The sequence below is a fragment of the Aplidium turbinatum genome, chromosome 7 (assembly GCF_918807975.1).
Source record: "Aplidium turbinatum chromosome 7, kaAplTurb1.1, whole genome shotgun sequence".
In the NCBI taxonomy this organism is placed as follows: domain Eukaryota; kingdom Metazoa; phylum Chordata; class Ascidiacea; order Aplousobranchia; family Polyclinidae; genus Aplidium; species Aplidium turbinatum.
The window spans coordinates 33,817,562-33,835,425 of record NC_137478.1 but is presented as its reverse complement, the minus strand read 5'-3'; the positions used below and the strand labels follow the sequence as shown (position 1 = coordinate 33,835,425).

Genomic DNA, 17,864 nt, shown 5'->3' with positions numbered 1-17,864 from the left:
GATGTTCAACTATATTTTGTTTTGATTAACAATACGATACTGTACGCCGATGATTTGGTTTTGTTGAGTGACACAATGGAAGATCTGAGAGGGAAATTTGAGAAGTGGAAGGAGTCGTATGAATGTAAAGGTATGCGTGTGAACATCAAAAAGACAAAGGTCGTAATTAGCGGAACGGAAGGGGAAATCACAATGAGCAAAATTGACCCATGTGGTGTCTGCGGAAGAAGAGTGATGGCAAATTCTGTTACATGTACGAAATGCAAGAAATGGGTGCATGGAAGATGTGCAAAGATGAAGAGAGTGACATGCAGATCTGGAGATGGTTTTGAATGTGAAAGATGCAAGAAGATTGAGGAAGGAATGATTGGTCCTGTTGAAAAGCTGAATGACGAAGTTGAATCAGTAAATGCCTTTTGCTATCTAGGAGATAGAATGAATGCCAGTGGTGGTTGTGAAGCGGCAGTGACTGCAAGAGGAAGGTTTGGTTGGGTGAAATTCAGAGAATGTCGAGAGTTGTTATGTGGTAGAAGATTTCCGTTGAAAATGAGAGGAAGAATTTATACTAGTTGTGTGAGATCTGCAATGCTGTACGGAAGTGAGACATGGTGTTTACGGGAAAACGAATTGGCGATTTTAAGAAGAACTGAGAGAGCGATGGTGAGAGCAATGTGTGGTGTAAAGCTGATGGACAAAAGGAATACCGAAAAACTTATGAGCTTGCTTGGGTTGAATGAGAGTGTTGATAAGTTGGCAAAAGCGAATGGAGTGAGGTGGTATGGGCATGTTTTGAGAAGGGATGAAGATGATGTTTTGAGAAGAGCGCTGGAGTTGCGAGTGGAGGGTCGTAGAAAACAAGGAAGACCAAAGAAAACATGGAAAAGCAAGTTGAGGAAGAAAGCAGCAAGGTGGGCTTGACAAGAGAGGACGCGCTAGACAGATCGATGTGGAGGCAGGGTGTGAAGACGATTGCGGCACTTGGAGGTGAATCCGGCCACCCTCGGTAACGGGGACATCACCGGATTAAAACTGGACTACTACTACTACTACTAACAATAACCTAAATGCTAGATTTGGAACAAAAAATATTCAATTTCTCTGATTATTTTTGATATTTCAATCAGTTGGTTACCGTATTTTACAGACCATAAAGCGCATCCGATTATAAGGCGCACTGTCAATAAATTGCTTTGATTAATGTTTTGTTCAGGCATAAGGCGCACCGGGCTATAGAACGCAACGTATTTTAAGAAGTAGGCTATGGGTTACCGTATAAAGCTCATTTAACAAAAATGCGTAATAAATGGAAGCAAGTCACAATAGTACAATGAGCAAAAGAAAAATGGGCCTAGTGAATATCACAGTTGCTAGTTGCTTTTACCGCAGTTTATTGTGTAAGACGGTGATTTATTTATATAATAATAGTATCGGTACTGGTTTTGAGTGTAGGCAATAAAGCACTACTTGATCCATACATTAGGCGCGCCGGCTTATAAGGCGCACGATCAATTTATGAGGAAAAAAGGATTTAAATTGCGCCTTATGGTCTGTAAAATACGGGTATTTTAATTATTGAGAAAATTCAAAGTCTAAAAATAAGTTTCTGATGAACCAAAAAATGCTTGGTAGAACGATGAACAATTTGCACAGCCAACTGAATTGAAGTACAAGAATTTATTCCAACAAATTTTTTTTTATGAAAAACATTTGCCATCAAATTTTGCCTGACAGGTCGGTATTGGCGGCCATTAATGAATGTTCAGGCGGCCATGGCCGCCAGCTATTTCGAGGTCTGCATATCAAAATGGTCACAACCCACAACTACTTTTATATTTCCTAAATAGCCCATAGCCCAGGTAGCCAACAATTCACTACATAAAAATATTTTTCTGGGTTTTGACCGGTTTAAACCGCTTAGTGGCCAAAATCAGTTTTGACCACTAAGAGATCAATCCTGAGTCAACCTTTAAAACATTTTGCCTTGTTATGTTTCATCACCAAAGCAGTTTGATCATTTGCTCATAAAATTATATTTCAGCAAAAAAATCTTTGTTTTAAGTTTCTTGGTAAAGAATTTTGTTTCAAAGTGATTTCGTAAAGTGTCGTCCAAACAACCGCCACACCCCTAGCAGACGTTACGAGCAGCAATAACATAGATATGAAGTTATCATCTGTTACAAAAAACGCAACATGAAAAAACTACCACTCAGGAAATCTAGCATGTTTATAATCATATTTGCAGAACGTTGACGACAAACACAAGACAAATGATTCTTGATTGAAGTAGAAATACGTAAAGCCTTGTTCACACTGAGAGGCTTGTGCTGTGCCTTGTATTGAGCGGAGCTTTGAGCATTGTGAAAGTAGGTTTACATTGTATGTACCAGACAAGGCTCCAGGTCCTGACAAGCGGGTGTTGCTAGTGGAAACCGTCACGCTTGACTGATATACTCAAACATGCAGTATACTACCAGTGTTTTATATAGCCGATATGCATTTCAAAATAACAAAACACATTCTTCATATCATACAGTTTTCTCATATGTTAAATTTTGCTTTACAATTGTAGTCTCCACAGCTTTTGGTAGATGCAGGTTTAGTTGCCTAGTTTACAGAAGATGACACTTCTACCATGTAAATGTACGGTACCGGTACATAAAATCTTAGTCACCCTACACTTAACTTGATTCTGTATTAGTAAAAGCCTAGGCCTATTTCATCTCTCCACTCTGCTGTTCTAAGCCTGATCATGCAGCTTGTATACCTATGGAGGGCAGACACGAGAAAAGCACTGCACTTGCAAGGAAGTTTAGATAAAATGACATATTTTGCCTCCTATCTCAAGTCAAAACCTTTTATGGGAGTAATTTTCATTTAAAGCAGTTTTTGTGATGTCACAGCACCCACAAAGGTCCTGCTTGCCTTTCAACCCTGTTTACAAATCTCGCGTTCTCGCTTGTGACTTGAGCTGAAATCGCTCCGTTGCAATTCTCGCTCAACCGTGCAAAGAACGTCTCAAGCAACCACGTCACAAGCCGCACAGTGTGAACAGCCGCACTGAAAACCACTGGAGCGAAAACGTCTCAAAGAACAGCACGAGACATGGCACAACAGTGTGAACGACGCTTAACAGTCGCTCTCTGAATCTGTAAATAAGGCGATCTATCAACCACGCTGTTCAACGATAGGTTGGTCCAAACAAACTGATGATTGGGCACACGATGTATTTAATGCAGTTACGTTGGGACACATTGAAGAAATCATTCATCTTTCTGGTACAACTTTATGTTACTGTGAAGAAATTTGCAAGTAAAGTCAGTTACATCAACAATTATTTTCAAATGCATAAAGAAATACGGAACATTTTCAGCTGAAGCAAATGTGATAAAAGCTTTCGGAACCAACCATAAAAAATCAACATTGTCAGTGGATGAAATTAAAGTTTAAAATCTAATTTTACAAGCAGTGATGGTAACCTACAGTGTAAGATGTACAATTCATAAACAGCAAACCAGGAAGTTGAAACTCTGCATAAAATGAATAAAGAGCATTAATTAAATGCGTATTAGCCTGGAATTCATATATTTGTGTAAAACCTCAAAATTTTTCATCTTTACATTACAGTATATGTATATATATACTGCATGTGAACAAGAAAATGGATGAAATCCCCTTTTGCAAATTACATTTATCGATATTTTCCAAAATCAAAAATTCTGTTGAATGTGTTACAAATACTTCATAATGTGCAAATAGCTACCATTGGATGACTCTGATCTTGGGTCACAAAATAGACAAACACAAACATTGAAACTAACTTGTGGACCAGTTGTTATGTTACCATCAACGACCAAGCATCCGTGTGTTGGTTCCGTTTCTGAAAGCAAAATAATTCAGACTGGGGGAGTCTGGGCCGGAGAATTCATCTAAATCACCAATTCCAAATACAGTGACGTCATCAACACAAGAAAGATACCAAGTTCTTGGGTAAAGATTTCACCACACAATTACATAACTGATTGAAAGCTATATGTGCATTGAACAAATATAAGAGAAGTTTAGTTATGTCTTGTCATTATTCAGTGATCTACAAAAACTTCAAAATTGAACCGTCACATCTTGTACCAATAGGTTTGACGTCACAGTGGCTTTTGCAGATTGTGTAATATATGTGTAAGATCAAAGATAACCGAAAAATAAAATTCCAACCAGTAAGTTTTCAGAGCAACTTTAGTATAGATTTAATCTATAGACTTATCGTATTAGCATTAATGCTTGATAATCATGACTGTGGGCTACAATATTAGACTATGATTAAACTTTCATAAGATTTATACAGTCCATCATTCGTGCATGTACTTCATATGTATTAAGAAATTTGTAGAAATCAAACAAAAAGAATTTTCTGTAAAACAAACTGTCAATGTAAAACAATACTTGCGTCTGTGGTAACTTATGGCAACAAATTGTTGGTTGCTATGGCAATCTATAGTCGTAGCAGCAAAGTTTGCAAAAATCAACTTTGAAGCGAATTCTGGAAAACTGCTTGTCCTCAACAGACGATGCCTTTTGTTTTGTTGCAATGAATATAGATTGTCTTGTCATAATGGCGATCACTTTCTGGCCGAGTCATAGTTGGCGACAAACCAATCACAAGTCTCTTTCAACGCTGCATCAACCGGGGTGAATGTAAACTCTGGAAAGAGGCTGCGAAGTTTTGAATTATCAGCAGTTTTCTTGTACTGGCCGTCGGCTTTGCTGGTATCAAACACGAATCCATTCTGAAATAAACAGAATGATTTTTATTTGAATTGAAATAAATAAAAATATTAAAATTAGCAATGCAAGGAGCAGATCATTAAAGCAGGTCATAAAGATTGCTTGGCTACCGTTGGTTAAAAAAAAGGTGAGTCCCATACTTGATCCAAGCATCGGAGGATGAGAAGGTAAGGTTCTCATTATACTAAATAAGCCTTCGGCACTAACGAGAGTAGGGTGGCCAGTTTCTTTCTCTCGGCCGCCTTTCCTTCAGCAACTACGCTCACCCAATTTATTACACCCTGGGTAGAGGTGAGCTGTGTTTTTCAACAACAGGGTTGTCAGTATTTTACCCGACCCAAAAAGACCCAGACCCACTTAAAAAAAACAAAAAAAAACATAAAAAACCCAGAGCATCATATTTGTCCAATTTTTATCAGAAAATTGAAAAAATGAACCAAAACACTACAAGGTACTTAAAACAAACTTCAAATTAGGACTTAAGGATCATGTGATTGTGAAGGAAATTTCCAAGGATAAATTGAAAACACAGTGGATATTTCTGTACACAAAAATCAAGTACTGCCACTTTGTACTACACTAAAACTCATTTATGCAAGAAGGCCTCATACTTAAACAGCCCTAGTGCCTTATTTTGGGAGCAAGTCTTTTAGGCGCTGACAGTTAGGCGCTGGTCTAATAGGCGCGCACACTGTGGCGTCTGGATATTTAGGTGCGGAGCACTGTGGCGCCCGGTCATTTAGGTGCTATTCCTAGTAAAGTCTGTAGATTGTATTAGCTTGGCAACTTGCCAGAAAATTATATCATGGCTTCAGTGAGTGAAGCTGCTAAAACCGGCAATGCTTTTCACACAAAATGTTACATTGAACAGAAAAATATATTGTTGTTTTATTGATTTATTATTGTTTTATTTGTTGTTAGTCCAGGTTTGCTTTGGTGAAAGCTTTATCAATAAATTATTGAAGCTTCCGAACATTATTGAGTTCATTTTTAGTTAACTCTTTCGCGACCACGGACGTATACACACGTGTTGGGATTTTTGCCATGATGACCAAGGAAGTATCCCTACGTCCAAGGTTAAAAGGTAGCCTATTTCAAGCAAAAAAATAATGTAAATGATGGCAGATCCATAGTCTTTGCCTGTCCTTTTTTGGCAAATTAAAAAAAAATATTTTGGCGGTGCAGTTATCAGATGAGGACTTCTTAAAGATGGGGACACAGTGGATTTTTTTTCTTTTACTCATTGGAATTGGCAGTCAAAACTGGCTAGGCAACCCCTTACTTTGGAATTTCTCGATCAAAAACACTGTAGGCTAAATTACGTAAACTTTTTGCTTAAAATTTTCCAAATTTTTCCATATATAATCATTCTGCTGTACCTCCTAAAGCATTGCGCGCAGAAACGAAGTAAATTTTTTCTCATGTGCAGAATTGTTTTGGCATTCGATTAAACTACATATATTTTCATATTATCGTATCATGCTTGGGTAGTAAAAATTATAATGAAGTACACTTTTCTGCCAATTTTTAATTTTTTTAAAAATTAGAAAAAATTCCTTTTGGAAAGTTGCTACAGTTGATTAGTTGTACATAGAATGTTTTAAATTTTATTGCAAAGCTTTGCATCTTCGGATAGCTGAAGAGGTATGCTTTCATTTGATGTCAAGATTGTGCGTCTACGTCGATCACATGACATGTTTTTACCGCGTAAATACAACAGATTTGTGTGAAAAATGTCTGGTAATTTAGATTAAATACATGTATAAATTACTTCTGTTCGGGATGGATTGGCCATGTGACGAGAACGCGTAAGACGCTCTACTACTGTTCACATGAATACATTTCTACAGGGCATATAGGCTACACCTTGGCTACAAGTTGCAAGCATAATGGTGAGACTTCGCTCGTTATTAAACCTAGTCCGGGTTTTGACGGAAAACTAAGTTACTCTTCACTCAAGCCTACCGCCCGCTTGAGTACAGCCTACGGTACATTTTTTACTAATGTTTAGTTATTATTTGACCTAACTAAAAGTGAACTCAATCTCATACATTTTCGGAAACTTGAATAATTTATTGATAAAGCTTTCGCCGGCGCAAACCTGGACTAACAACAAATAAATGCTGAACACGCGCATTAAAAAAAACAACATATTTTTCTGTTCAATATAACATTTTATGTGAAAATCATTGCCGGTTTAAGCAGCTTCACTCACGGAAGCCATAACATATTTTTCTGTTCAATATAACATTTTGTGTGAAAAGCATTTCCGGTTCAAGCAGCTTCACCCATATATTTTTCTGTGTAATATAACATTTTGTGTGAGAAAGCATTGCCAGTTTAGGCAACTTCACTCACTTCACTCTACAAATTACATGGCTCAACAATTCGACCCAAAACGCTTCATCGTGAGGGAGCGATTCCGTTTCTGGAGCGAAATGAAGCGCAAGCCCGGTGAAACAGCTCAAGAACTAGCCATCCGCATACGCCAGGCAGCTGCCACCTGTGACTTCTCGTCCATTTCAAATCCATTGGACGAAGCTTTACGTACTCGTTTTATTTGTTCAATAGGTAACGAGGCGGTGCTTAAGGCGTTATTCAAAATCAGAGCTGATGAACTTACTTTCAAACGTGCGGTGGAGGTTGCATCAGAAACCGAAGAGGCAGCCAAGGTGGCCAAAGAAACTGTTTACGGCACTCCACCAGTACCAGTTGCGAAAGTAAGGACCATCAGCAAACCTCCAAAAACTAGGCAACTTACAGGTACTTTCTTTTCTTCTAAAAATAAAGAATGCTATCGCTGTGGTAATTCCAACCACAACGCCAATGACTGTAGGTTTAAGAAAGCCACTTGCCATTTCTGCAATATTACGGGACACTTACAGAGTGTTTGTCGAAAGAAAGCTAGACAGTTCAAACCTTCTAAGGTAAATTGTATCGATGAAATTGACATGCTTTCTAGTTCTTGCAGAAAACCTCGAAATTCAAAGTTGGAAGTACCGATCTCCATTAATTCGGTAACCACACACTTAGAACTGGACACTGCTACAAATGGAAATTTCCTTTCCAGCGACGTCTGGACTCGGGTAGGCGCACCTCAATTGCAAGCACCAGTGTCGCAGTTCCAATCTGCTACCAAGCATCTAGTACCAATCACGGGTTCTTTCACGGCCCAGGTAACTTGTCCTTCCACGGGAAGGTCAGATAATATTCCTTTTGTAGTCACGACAGTCAAAGGACTGAACTTGCTAGGTCGTGATGCAATTTCGTCTTTAGGAATTTCTATCGATAAATTCCTTCTGTCTAACTATTCTACTTTACAGAGTATCCAGTCATACGACAAGCCTGATAAGAGTCTGGAGAAAGCATGCTCACCATTATGTGACGAGTTCAAAGATGTCTTTAAGCCTGAACTCGGGTGCTTACGAGATTATGAACTAGACATAGATTTTAAGTCTGATGCTAAACCTGTTTTTCTCAAACCTAGGCCTGTACCTTTCGCGCTAAAGGAGGACTTAGCACAAGCCTATGATTCGGGCATTGCACGTGGTGTATGGACACCAGTTCAGTTTTGCGATTGGGGCACACCGGTTGTTCCAGTCCGTAAGCCTTCAAACTCTTCAGAAGCGAAGGCCAAGTTACGCATATGTGGCGATTATTCAGTCACGGTGAACCCTTCCCTGGAGACCCATCGTCACCCGTTACCCTTACCAGGAGACTTAATGCAAAAGTTGGGTGGTGGGTATGGTTTCAGCAAGATAGACTTGGCTGATGCCTACAATCAGATTCGACTTGGTCCTGACAGTCGAAAACGACTCGCATTAAGCACTCACCGTGGCGTACTTTTACAAAATGTTTTACCTTTTGGCATATCTTCTGCTCTAGGTTATTTTCAGAAGATCATGGACGACCTTACAGCCGACCTTCCAGGGGTCGCAGTCTACCTAGACGACATTCTTGTCAGTGGCACTACTGCTGAGGAGCATCTCCAGAATCTTAGACGGCTCCTCGATCGACTTCACTCAAAAGGCCTGAGGTGTAGGAAAGACAAGTGTAAGTTTGCACAACCTCAGGTAGAGTATCTCGGACACATTTTGTCCAGGCAGGGCATCTCCAAAGGTCCCAAGGTAAACGCCGTACTGGAGATGTCTGCCCCCACTGACGTATCTTCTCTTCGTTCGTTTTTAGGTTCCTTACAATTTTATTCGAAGTTTCTACCGTTGAACGCTTCTACTGTAGCAGAACCACTATACCATCTCACGAAAAAGGACATTCCTTGGAGATGGGGAAAACAAGAGGAAAACTCTTTTTTTCAGCTGAAGCATTATCTTTCTACTGATGAGGTTCTTACACATTTCAATGCGTCACTTCCGGTAGGTATCGCATGTGATGCTTCTAGTGTAGGCATTGGTGCTACTTTGTTTCACCGTTACCCAGATGGCACAGAACGGCCTATAGCAAACGTTTCGAAGATATTAACAGCTTCGCAGAGAAACTATAGTCAAATTCAGAAAGAGGCTTTATCGATAATTTTTGCGCTAAAGAAATTCTATCAATATCTTTTTGGTAGATCATTCATTTTGGTCACAGATCATAAACCATTGCTTAGTCTTTTTGGCCCGACCAAATCGACACCTTCTTTGGCAGCAAATCGTTTGGCTCGTTGGGCACTCTTTTTGTCGCAATTTACATACACTATTGAGTACAGGAAGACGAAGGATCATCAAAACGCTGATGCTTTGAGTCGCTTACCAGCAGGAGGGGATAAAGTCTTCGATGAAGAGGAAAGTGCGGATGACATTGATATCGTCTGCGCTATCGATGCTTTGGATTTACAGGTCCAGACCCCAAATGCTGCCTCACTGCGTAAAGAATCTTCTAAAGATCCTACCATTTCCACGGTAATGCGTTTCATTCATGAAGGATGGCCGGCCAAGTCTTCTCCACAAGACCCGGTCGAACCGTTTCGTAAGTACGCAGACTCTCTTTCTACTTGTTACGGATGTCTACTTTACGGTTCCAGAGTGGTCATCCCGTCCAAACTTCGTCCTTCCGTCCTTCAATTGCTTCATGAAGGACATTTCGGCATTGAGAGAATTAAGCAGTTGGCAAGAACGTCCGTCTACTGGCCAAACATTGACCGAGACATAGCGGAACTTTGTCACAAGTGCAGTACCTGTGGCGAATATCAACCGCAATCTAAAACCCAGGTCCAATCATGGACGGTTCCAGAAGCACCGTGGAGTCGCTTGCACATAGATCATGCGGTAGAATTCATGGGTTACCATTGGTTACTCAGCATTGATGCTTTTTCTAAATACCCATGTATTCATGCTACTACTTCTTTATCTTCAACAGCTACTATCAACCTGCTAGAAGAAGATTTTGCTCATTTCGGCTATCCCCATACTATAGTTACCGATAATGCTACTACTTTTAAATCCACAGAATTTCAAACTTTCTGTAAGGAGAGGGGTATGGTACACATCACGGGTGCACCTTACCATCCGGAAACCAATGGAGCGGCGGAGCGCCTCGTACGTACGTTCAAGCAAGCACTTCGCAAATCTTCCCTACCCCCGAAGCAGGCCGTCTTGGAATTCCTACAGCAATATCGACGCACGCCCACTCCGAGTGGCTACTCTCCAAGCCAATTACTCAACAATCGTCAGATTCGAACCAAGATCGACACGCTTCTCCCTACACCGTCTCAAGTGGTACCCCGACAAAACCCTCACAACACCGACGCCTCCGAAGGTACAAAACGACATTTCAAACCGGGAGATCCCTGTTACGCGCTATCATTCACTCCACGACGGAGCCAGGATCCTCGTTGGGTTCTAGCCGAGGTGATTAAGCGACAGGGTAGCTGAATCTTCCTGGTACGTCTGCTGCCACATGGTCCGACGTGGAGGCGCCATATGGACCAACTGCAACCTCGCTATGCATCATCGGAGGACCAGGAGCCGGGAGAAACTCCTGCACCAACAGTCGACTCCTCCGCTGTCTCCACCTCAGCTCGAACGGATTCGGACGACACACCGACTGTACCGGAATTCGGGCCACACAACCCACGAAGGTCGAGCCGTCGCCGCAGACCTCCGGCTCGTTTCGGACTTTGAGTTTTATTGTTAATTCGGTGTCTTGTTCATTTTTTATGTTTGTGTATAAAAATTATCGGGGAGGTGTTATAGTCGTCATCTACGTTGAATATATGTAACTCGTGACCAGCGTCACTACATAATCACAGTTCAGCGTTTTCTGGTACAGACGTTGGAATTGATTACTACCGCACTGCGCGTGTAATCAATTGAGCGTTCTGTACCACGTTCCTTAGTTGATTGTTTTGCGTTTCTTTCTTACTATATATTGCGTTGCTTTTATACACTGAATCAGTAAGTAACAAGAGGTAAATGATTTTCTCACTTGGTTGGCTATCGCTACAATTATTATTGTTTATTTTATATTAAACGTCTGGAAATACAACAGAAGCCATGACCAACAATAACGCACACGCATTAACAAAACAATATATTTTCCTGTTCAATATAATATTTTGTGTGAAAAGCATTGCCCTACGCCCCTACCTGCCAAGCTGATACAATCTACAGACTTTAGTAGGAATAGCACCTAAATGAACGGGCGCCACAGTGCTCCGCACCTAAATTTCCAGACGCCACAGTGTGCGCGCCTATTAGACCAGCGCCTAACTGTCAGCGCCTAAAAGACGTGGACCCCTTATTTTATTGAGTTATGCCAGCATGTACTGTGAGTGAGAGGCACTTCATTGGTAAAAAGTAGTATTTGAGGTGAAATAAGCATGAACCTACCTTTTTTGCATCTTTTGTAAATAAAACCCAATATAACCCAAAAAAAAACGTTTTATTTTTTAAAACCCATGCGGGTTGGGCTTTAAAACCCGGATTTTTCTCAACCCTGTTCAACAACCAGCTTAAGCTGGGAGTCGAACTAGGATTGCATGATTGGAAAGCGAGCGCCTTAGCCGCTGCGCCATCCCACCACCGGTGGTTACAATACAGTTTACAAAAGCGGTTTACAAAATGTTTACAGTTTACAAAATGCGGAAATATATTTAAGAAGTGGCTTAAGTTCAACGAGCTCCACGTACGAAACTACCACTCAATGGTGCAAAATGTATAATAAAAAGCTGAACGTGTATTGACATCAAGCACAATGGAAATAAATCAGGTAGATTGCCTGACTCGGTTTATAAAAATTGGAAATGTTAAGCCACAGCCAGTCATGCGCGAAAAATCCAGTAAAGTGCATAAAATATGGACAGTTAAGCACATTTGCCTGATAACACTGTTGAATCAAGTTCAGAAAAAATCACAGAACGTTGCAGTAAAGTCGATTGCAATCGAAGCATAACTTACTTTGAAGTCCATGGCTGTGGCCACTTTCTCAGCTGCTTCTCGGATTGATATTTCATCTTCCTCTCCAACAGACAGAATAATCGGTTCGGAACCATGATACTCCCTCAGCGTCCATATCATCAACCTGGCAAGGTCGCGGGAGTAGATAAATTGTCTGAGTGGCTTCCCGCTACCCCAAATAGTAAGAGATTCACCTGAAAATACCATGATGATATTTCAACCTTTACCCCCCCCCACATCAGCAGTTTTTGTTGTTGTTTGTTGTTGTTTTGTGTGACTGTGTTTTCGTGTGTTTGTGTTTTCGTGACCCACTTCAATGTGAAAGCATCAACTTTTTTGCCACTTGAGGAAATGAGGATGTTGTTTTATACCTTCAAAAAATGCCCCTACTTTTCTGCACAATTCCAAAAAGTGTGCCCGAATTTTCAACACATATTATTATTAATACTCTTTACTGTCAGTAGTGGCAAAAATGCAATTTGCATTTTCTCGGTAACCACTCAACCGATTCGAACATAATTTGACATAGCCCTCTTTTATGAGAGGGAAGGGTTTGTTTCTGGGATAAATGTTTTGTACTTGGTTGTAACCCTAAAACGGTTGTAACCCTTGCATCAGCTCCACTGCACACTAGAGATCCAAACGAATTGGGGGATTTGCCATCGCACAATTAAAAAAGCTTAATGCGTTAATAGATCCAGGCCTCGAAATTCACGGCGGACACGGCGGACATGTCCGCCGTCACAGCATGTGATGTCCGCGGGAAGTACCCTCTAGATCGGTCATATTTGTCCGCCGAGAAATAACGCAGGAACTAGCGATGTAAATCGTCATTTATAGCACGAGCAACTGTTGCAAGAATATAATTTGCGCTGGGAATGCGAAATTATCGCATTCTCAGCGCGCATCTAGAAAAAGTTAATACTGTATCTGTATCCCTTAGCTTCCATTCAAGCAGGAAAACTTTCGATTTTTACGTTGCTTCTACGATTGATGACATTGAATCAGCGTAACAAGGGTGAATTCTTCGCTAAGAATCGATGGGAGTACCGACCGCTACTTCCACACTAATCACGCCCAACTTAGTTCAAGTCTTATGTCACAATGTCTGGCTTTGATCTCCGAGCAATATTGATAAGGCAATGTTGGTCACAAAGTTAGATAATACGAGTAGGTTACTACAGCAAGATGCAGCAAAACTTAAGTTTTGGTATTACAGTAAGAAAGAAAAGACCCAGAAAAAATTCTGAAAGTGAGAATAAGGGCAATCAACCTACTACTAGGAAATTTAGTGGTGATAGACGCATATATTAAAGGAACAACGAATGTAAGGATTAGCTCTGTCAAAGATCACAACACATCGTTACCTCATATGGCTGCAGCTTCAACATATCTGGCCAACAATACTCCAAGCCATCAATTTCCGATCACCAAGGCCCTCGACAATATGAGTGACAACGAAAATAATCAGAATTAAGAGGTTGTTTGAAATCGCACATTTTATCGTTAAACAAGAGCCCGCATTTACGCTTTTCCCTCAATTAGCCAGTCTGGAGAGAAGACACGGAGTAGATCTCGGTATTACGTATCTTAACGACAAGCAATGATCGCGTGGAGATTGGCGCACGTTTTTGAAGATCGATACTATTGAAGCTCTCATGCGCATATGCCTGGACGGCCCTGACTGCGCTGATTATAGCCCCGAGCCTGTCGTGATCTCGTGGAATACTGATACTATTTTGGAGAGGCGACCGCATCACGGAGAGATCAAAATGTAATTGCGCTGTTTCTAATGTTTTGTTTACTCTTTTCGTCACTTTCGCTCACATGACACGCAAAAATAAACCTAAAGAAAAAAGCCTAGTGAAGCTTCGCACAGTAGAAAATAGCGTTAGTGTAGAAGTTTGCCGACTCGTGCCTAGAGCATTGTGACGCAAGAAGCCATACGACCTCGGAGGTGGAGGTTAATCAGTTATGCGACGTATTATTGTTTTATTATTTATTTGCATCAGACAGAAAGTCCATAGAATTAAAAACTTTGACAAACATCATATTATCATCATATTTAGCAGCTACACGGCGCTTTGACTCTTCAAGCGCACTTCGTTGGTTTGATGAAAGCCTTTCAGAGTGACTTCGTTGAAATTTTAAAAAGCCTAAACCGTAACTATGGTTCTCAAATGGCGAAGACTTATCAAGATAAAGTGATTAAGTATGACGATCGACGTTAAAACTGGTGTGTCCGCCGTAAGACTTAATTTGTCCGCCGAGATAGCTGCTCAGACCGGACACGTTTGTCCGCCGTCAACAAAAACGAATTTCGAGGCCTGAGATCTCATCCGAGAAGCTCAGGCTTAGCCAAGAAAATATTACAAAAATTGTTAGATTTATTGGAAGCCTACATTGGAAGCAATGAAGCCTACAAGAAGCCTACATTGGAAGCAATGAAAGCAAATTTAAGTTTTTGAACTGCGACGCTGTCCATAAAGCTCGGTGGATGGGGAAGCAACTATTGTTACAAAATGGTCATGATGCATTAGACTAGTCCAGGGCTTCCCAAACTTTTTTGCTCGCGACCCCTTTTAATCTCCTAAAATTTTCCGCGACCCTTTACAGTTGACATGATAAACAGTGCAAAATATACATTTGTGATATTTATTAAAAGGCTTAATTCGAACGAAACTAGAGTAGCATCATGCTACCGATACTCGAAACCTGCTACTTTACATGTAGCCTATTGGAAACAAAACACATTTATTCAGTGCGACTGCTTTCTGCTGCAAAGCAAATCTATAGTCGTTGCTCAATGTTTGTTACTGCTGGTCTCAAGACGATTTCAATGTTGCTTAGTCTGGAACGGTATTTTCTTGCGATTGTCGTCAACTTTGATAACGTTGACTCGCACAGACGCGTGAACACAAACGGCAGGAGTGCACTCACTGCTGAGTGAGATAATTAGGCCTATAATAGATATTTCGCTTTAACCAGCCAAAAAGTGTGAAACTTATTCCAGAAAATTCAAAACCGCAACGTAGAGTCAGAAAATAGATCAATATGTTATTCTTGAGATTTGGAAGAGAGGTGCTCCGTGCTTGGTATTTTGTTTTTGTATTGCAAGTAGGTTTCGGATCCAATCTAATTTGACATTGTTTAATTCTGGAAGAAAATACTTTTATAACTGTTTCAACAGATTTGACAAGTGGTCGATAACCACAGGCTTGAACATTTGGTTCCACATCACTGTTAGTCAAAAACTCTACAGCAGATGAAAAAATTTCAAATGAATCATTTTCAACTTCTTCTTTCTAGATGTTTAACTTTTTAGCAAACGCTTCAAGTTTTTGATTTCTTGATTTCAATGTAAAAACATTGGTGTTTTTTCATTAGATGGATAAATTAAGTTCTTTCCATTTATCAAGCAAATCTCACAAATAGCATAATTTTGAAAGTCAGATGTCATTGCAGAAATGATGGACCAAGTTGGATTTTTTTCCGTTGGAAAAACCAGGACTTCATTTTTCAACGTTATTATAGCATTTTTAAAGTTTTGTTTTTGAGAGCCATCTTACTTCACAATGCAGTAAAAGAGATTTAAACTGAACTCTCCTTCATTACATTTCACCATAAAAACTTGCAAAAATACGGGTATTGAGTGCGCGACTCTTAATAAAGTTAATATTTTCACAGCATCTTGCACAATAAAATTCCGATGAGGATATATTCTTTTTAGCTATTAAGGTCTCGCAATAAATCATAGCCTATAGTGCGTAAATGCAATATGACTGTGTAGGCCTGTCACTCGCAAATCGCACTTTTGCATGAAACCCAGCTGTATGTCCTGTCATTGCAGAAGCTCCCTCAGTACACATGCCAACACAGTCCTTCCAAAATAGCTCCACTTCCGTGCAAAATTTGACAAAATTATCGTTACCGTTCGATTTTTTTAACCAGCTTTCGATTGATTCGATTAGTTTTACTTTTTCAATATTTAGCTACTAGCATGCAGTCCTCAAGCTAGCCTAGGACTAGGCCTATTTAAGCAGAATCTACAACTCAGTTTAAATAATGTTTTGAACAGTTACATCAGTTTCAACAACTGAGTTATATATAAAATAAAGGTCTGAAAAATACCACAGGATAATATGCACTACTTTATGTAAAATTGGTATACTCTGTGCGACCCCTGAAGTTCGTTACGCGACCCCTCGCGGGGTAGCGACCCACAGTTTGGGAAGCCCTGGACTAGTCCATCCAGCCAGGAATCGCTTCAAACTCCCAAATACAAAGAATTACAAGAAAAGAAATTATATAAATTACATAGAAAGAAATACAAAGAATTACATTGTCGACTGCGTAGCCGAGTGGTGAGAACATCTGCGCGACATTCGAAAGAACGTGGGTTCGACACCGCTCCAGAGCACGCGGCTGTGTCTCGGCAAAGACACTTAATGGCAAGCCAAAATAAGGGGAGCAGCTGACTCGAAGGCTATATGTCACTTCGCTGCTTCCTGTCGTCTGTTGTATCGCATCTGTGATCGCAGTGTACTGTACTATATGTTATCGCAATGGTCGCAAATAAAATCACGATTATTATTATTACAAGATTTGTAGACTTTTGTACGTTTGTTTACAATGAGTGGTGGTTCAATTGCCCTCTTGCACCATATCTTGATCTGAATTTTGTCAACAATATCAAGAACTTCACTGAGGTTGATCCCCTTCACTGAGGTTGTAAGAGCTGCTGCAATTAAATCTTTTTTAAGACTCACATGGTATTTGTCAGAACCCATTTATTTAGCCCTGTGGGATAAAGATATCACATTTAGACAAAAAGACCTCCAAGCTGAAAGTCTTATAAATCTAGCCTTTGAAAATGAATCAAATACAAGTACGTTTGGTGCTGGATTTGGCAAGCCAAATCTACCAGATATCATAACTGGGCAATGGGTTTCTGTAACACAGTTTGTCACGTCTGACAGCAAACTGTTTTTTTAAATCTTTTCAATCCCCAATGCTTTTCATAAAAAGCCTGCAGTACAAGATGAGGAATACGTTGTTGGCAAAACGATTGTAAGCTCCTTAAGAGTTTGCACTGACCCTGCTGAGAGGGGAGTGAAGCTTGTGGCCGATTTTTTACATTTCTCAAAAACTGAAGAAAATCTTCCAAATTGTGTTGAGGTTGTGGAAAAGGAAAAAATTAAGATACTTAACAGATGCTTAACCTCCAAAAACGTCCCCGAAAATCTGACTGAGAAAAATATTTGCAATGTGTTTATATGATATATACATATATCTTTACACGGTGTTTGAACTAATGAAAATAAAATTATAAGACGGAAAAATAACACAATCAAATCACTCAAATCTGTATTTCGCTGCCCTCTAATGGCAGTATTACAACAAACCAGCATTACAAACAAAACCCTCTGAACATAAAAAGAGGGCTATGCGAAATTCTGTTTGAATTGGTTAGGTGGTTGCCAAGAAAAACGCAAATTTTATTTTCGCCACTATTGGCAGCAAAGAATTACAAATGTGCACTAATATGCCCCTACCTCTGGACCCCAAAGGTCAAGTCAGGACACACTTTTTTTAAATTGTGATGCAAAAAATGGGGCATGCTTTAAAGATGCTTTCACTGACGTAAAGTTGAGCAAGCAACCTCCAGTGGCATAAAAGGTTGAATTT

The 17,864-nt window shown here is 40.1% G+C and overlaps 1 protein-coding gene across 2 annotated transcripts in view; it reads right to left on the bottom strand.

Moving 5' to 3' along the window:
• Positions 1 to 1,659: 1,659 nt before the first annotated feature.
• Positions 1,660 to 17,864, bottom strand: part of LOC145774672 (GDP-L-fucose synthase-like) — a 35,131-nt gene continuing 18,926 nt past the window's right edge. For both annotated transcript variants that reach the window (XM_082585966.1, XM_082585965.1), the window contains 2 exons: positions 12,177 to 12,370; positions 1,660 to 4,781 (listed from right to left, as the gene is read on the bottom strand). In XM_082585966.1, the coding sequence (XP_082442092.1) occupies positions 4,614 to 4,781; positions 12,177 to 12,370 (362 nt within the window). In that variant the 3' untranslated portion in view covers positions 1,660 to 4,613. The remainder of the gene's footprint in view (positions 4,782 to 12,176; positions 12,371 to 17,864) is intronic.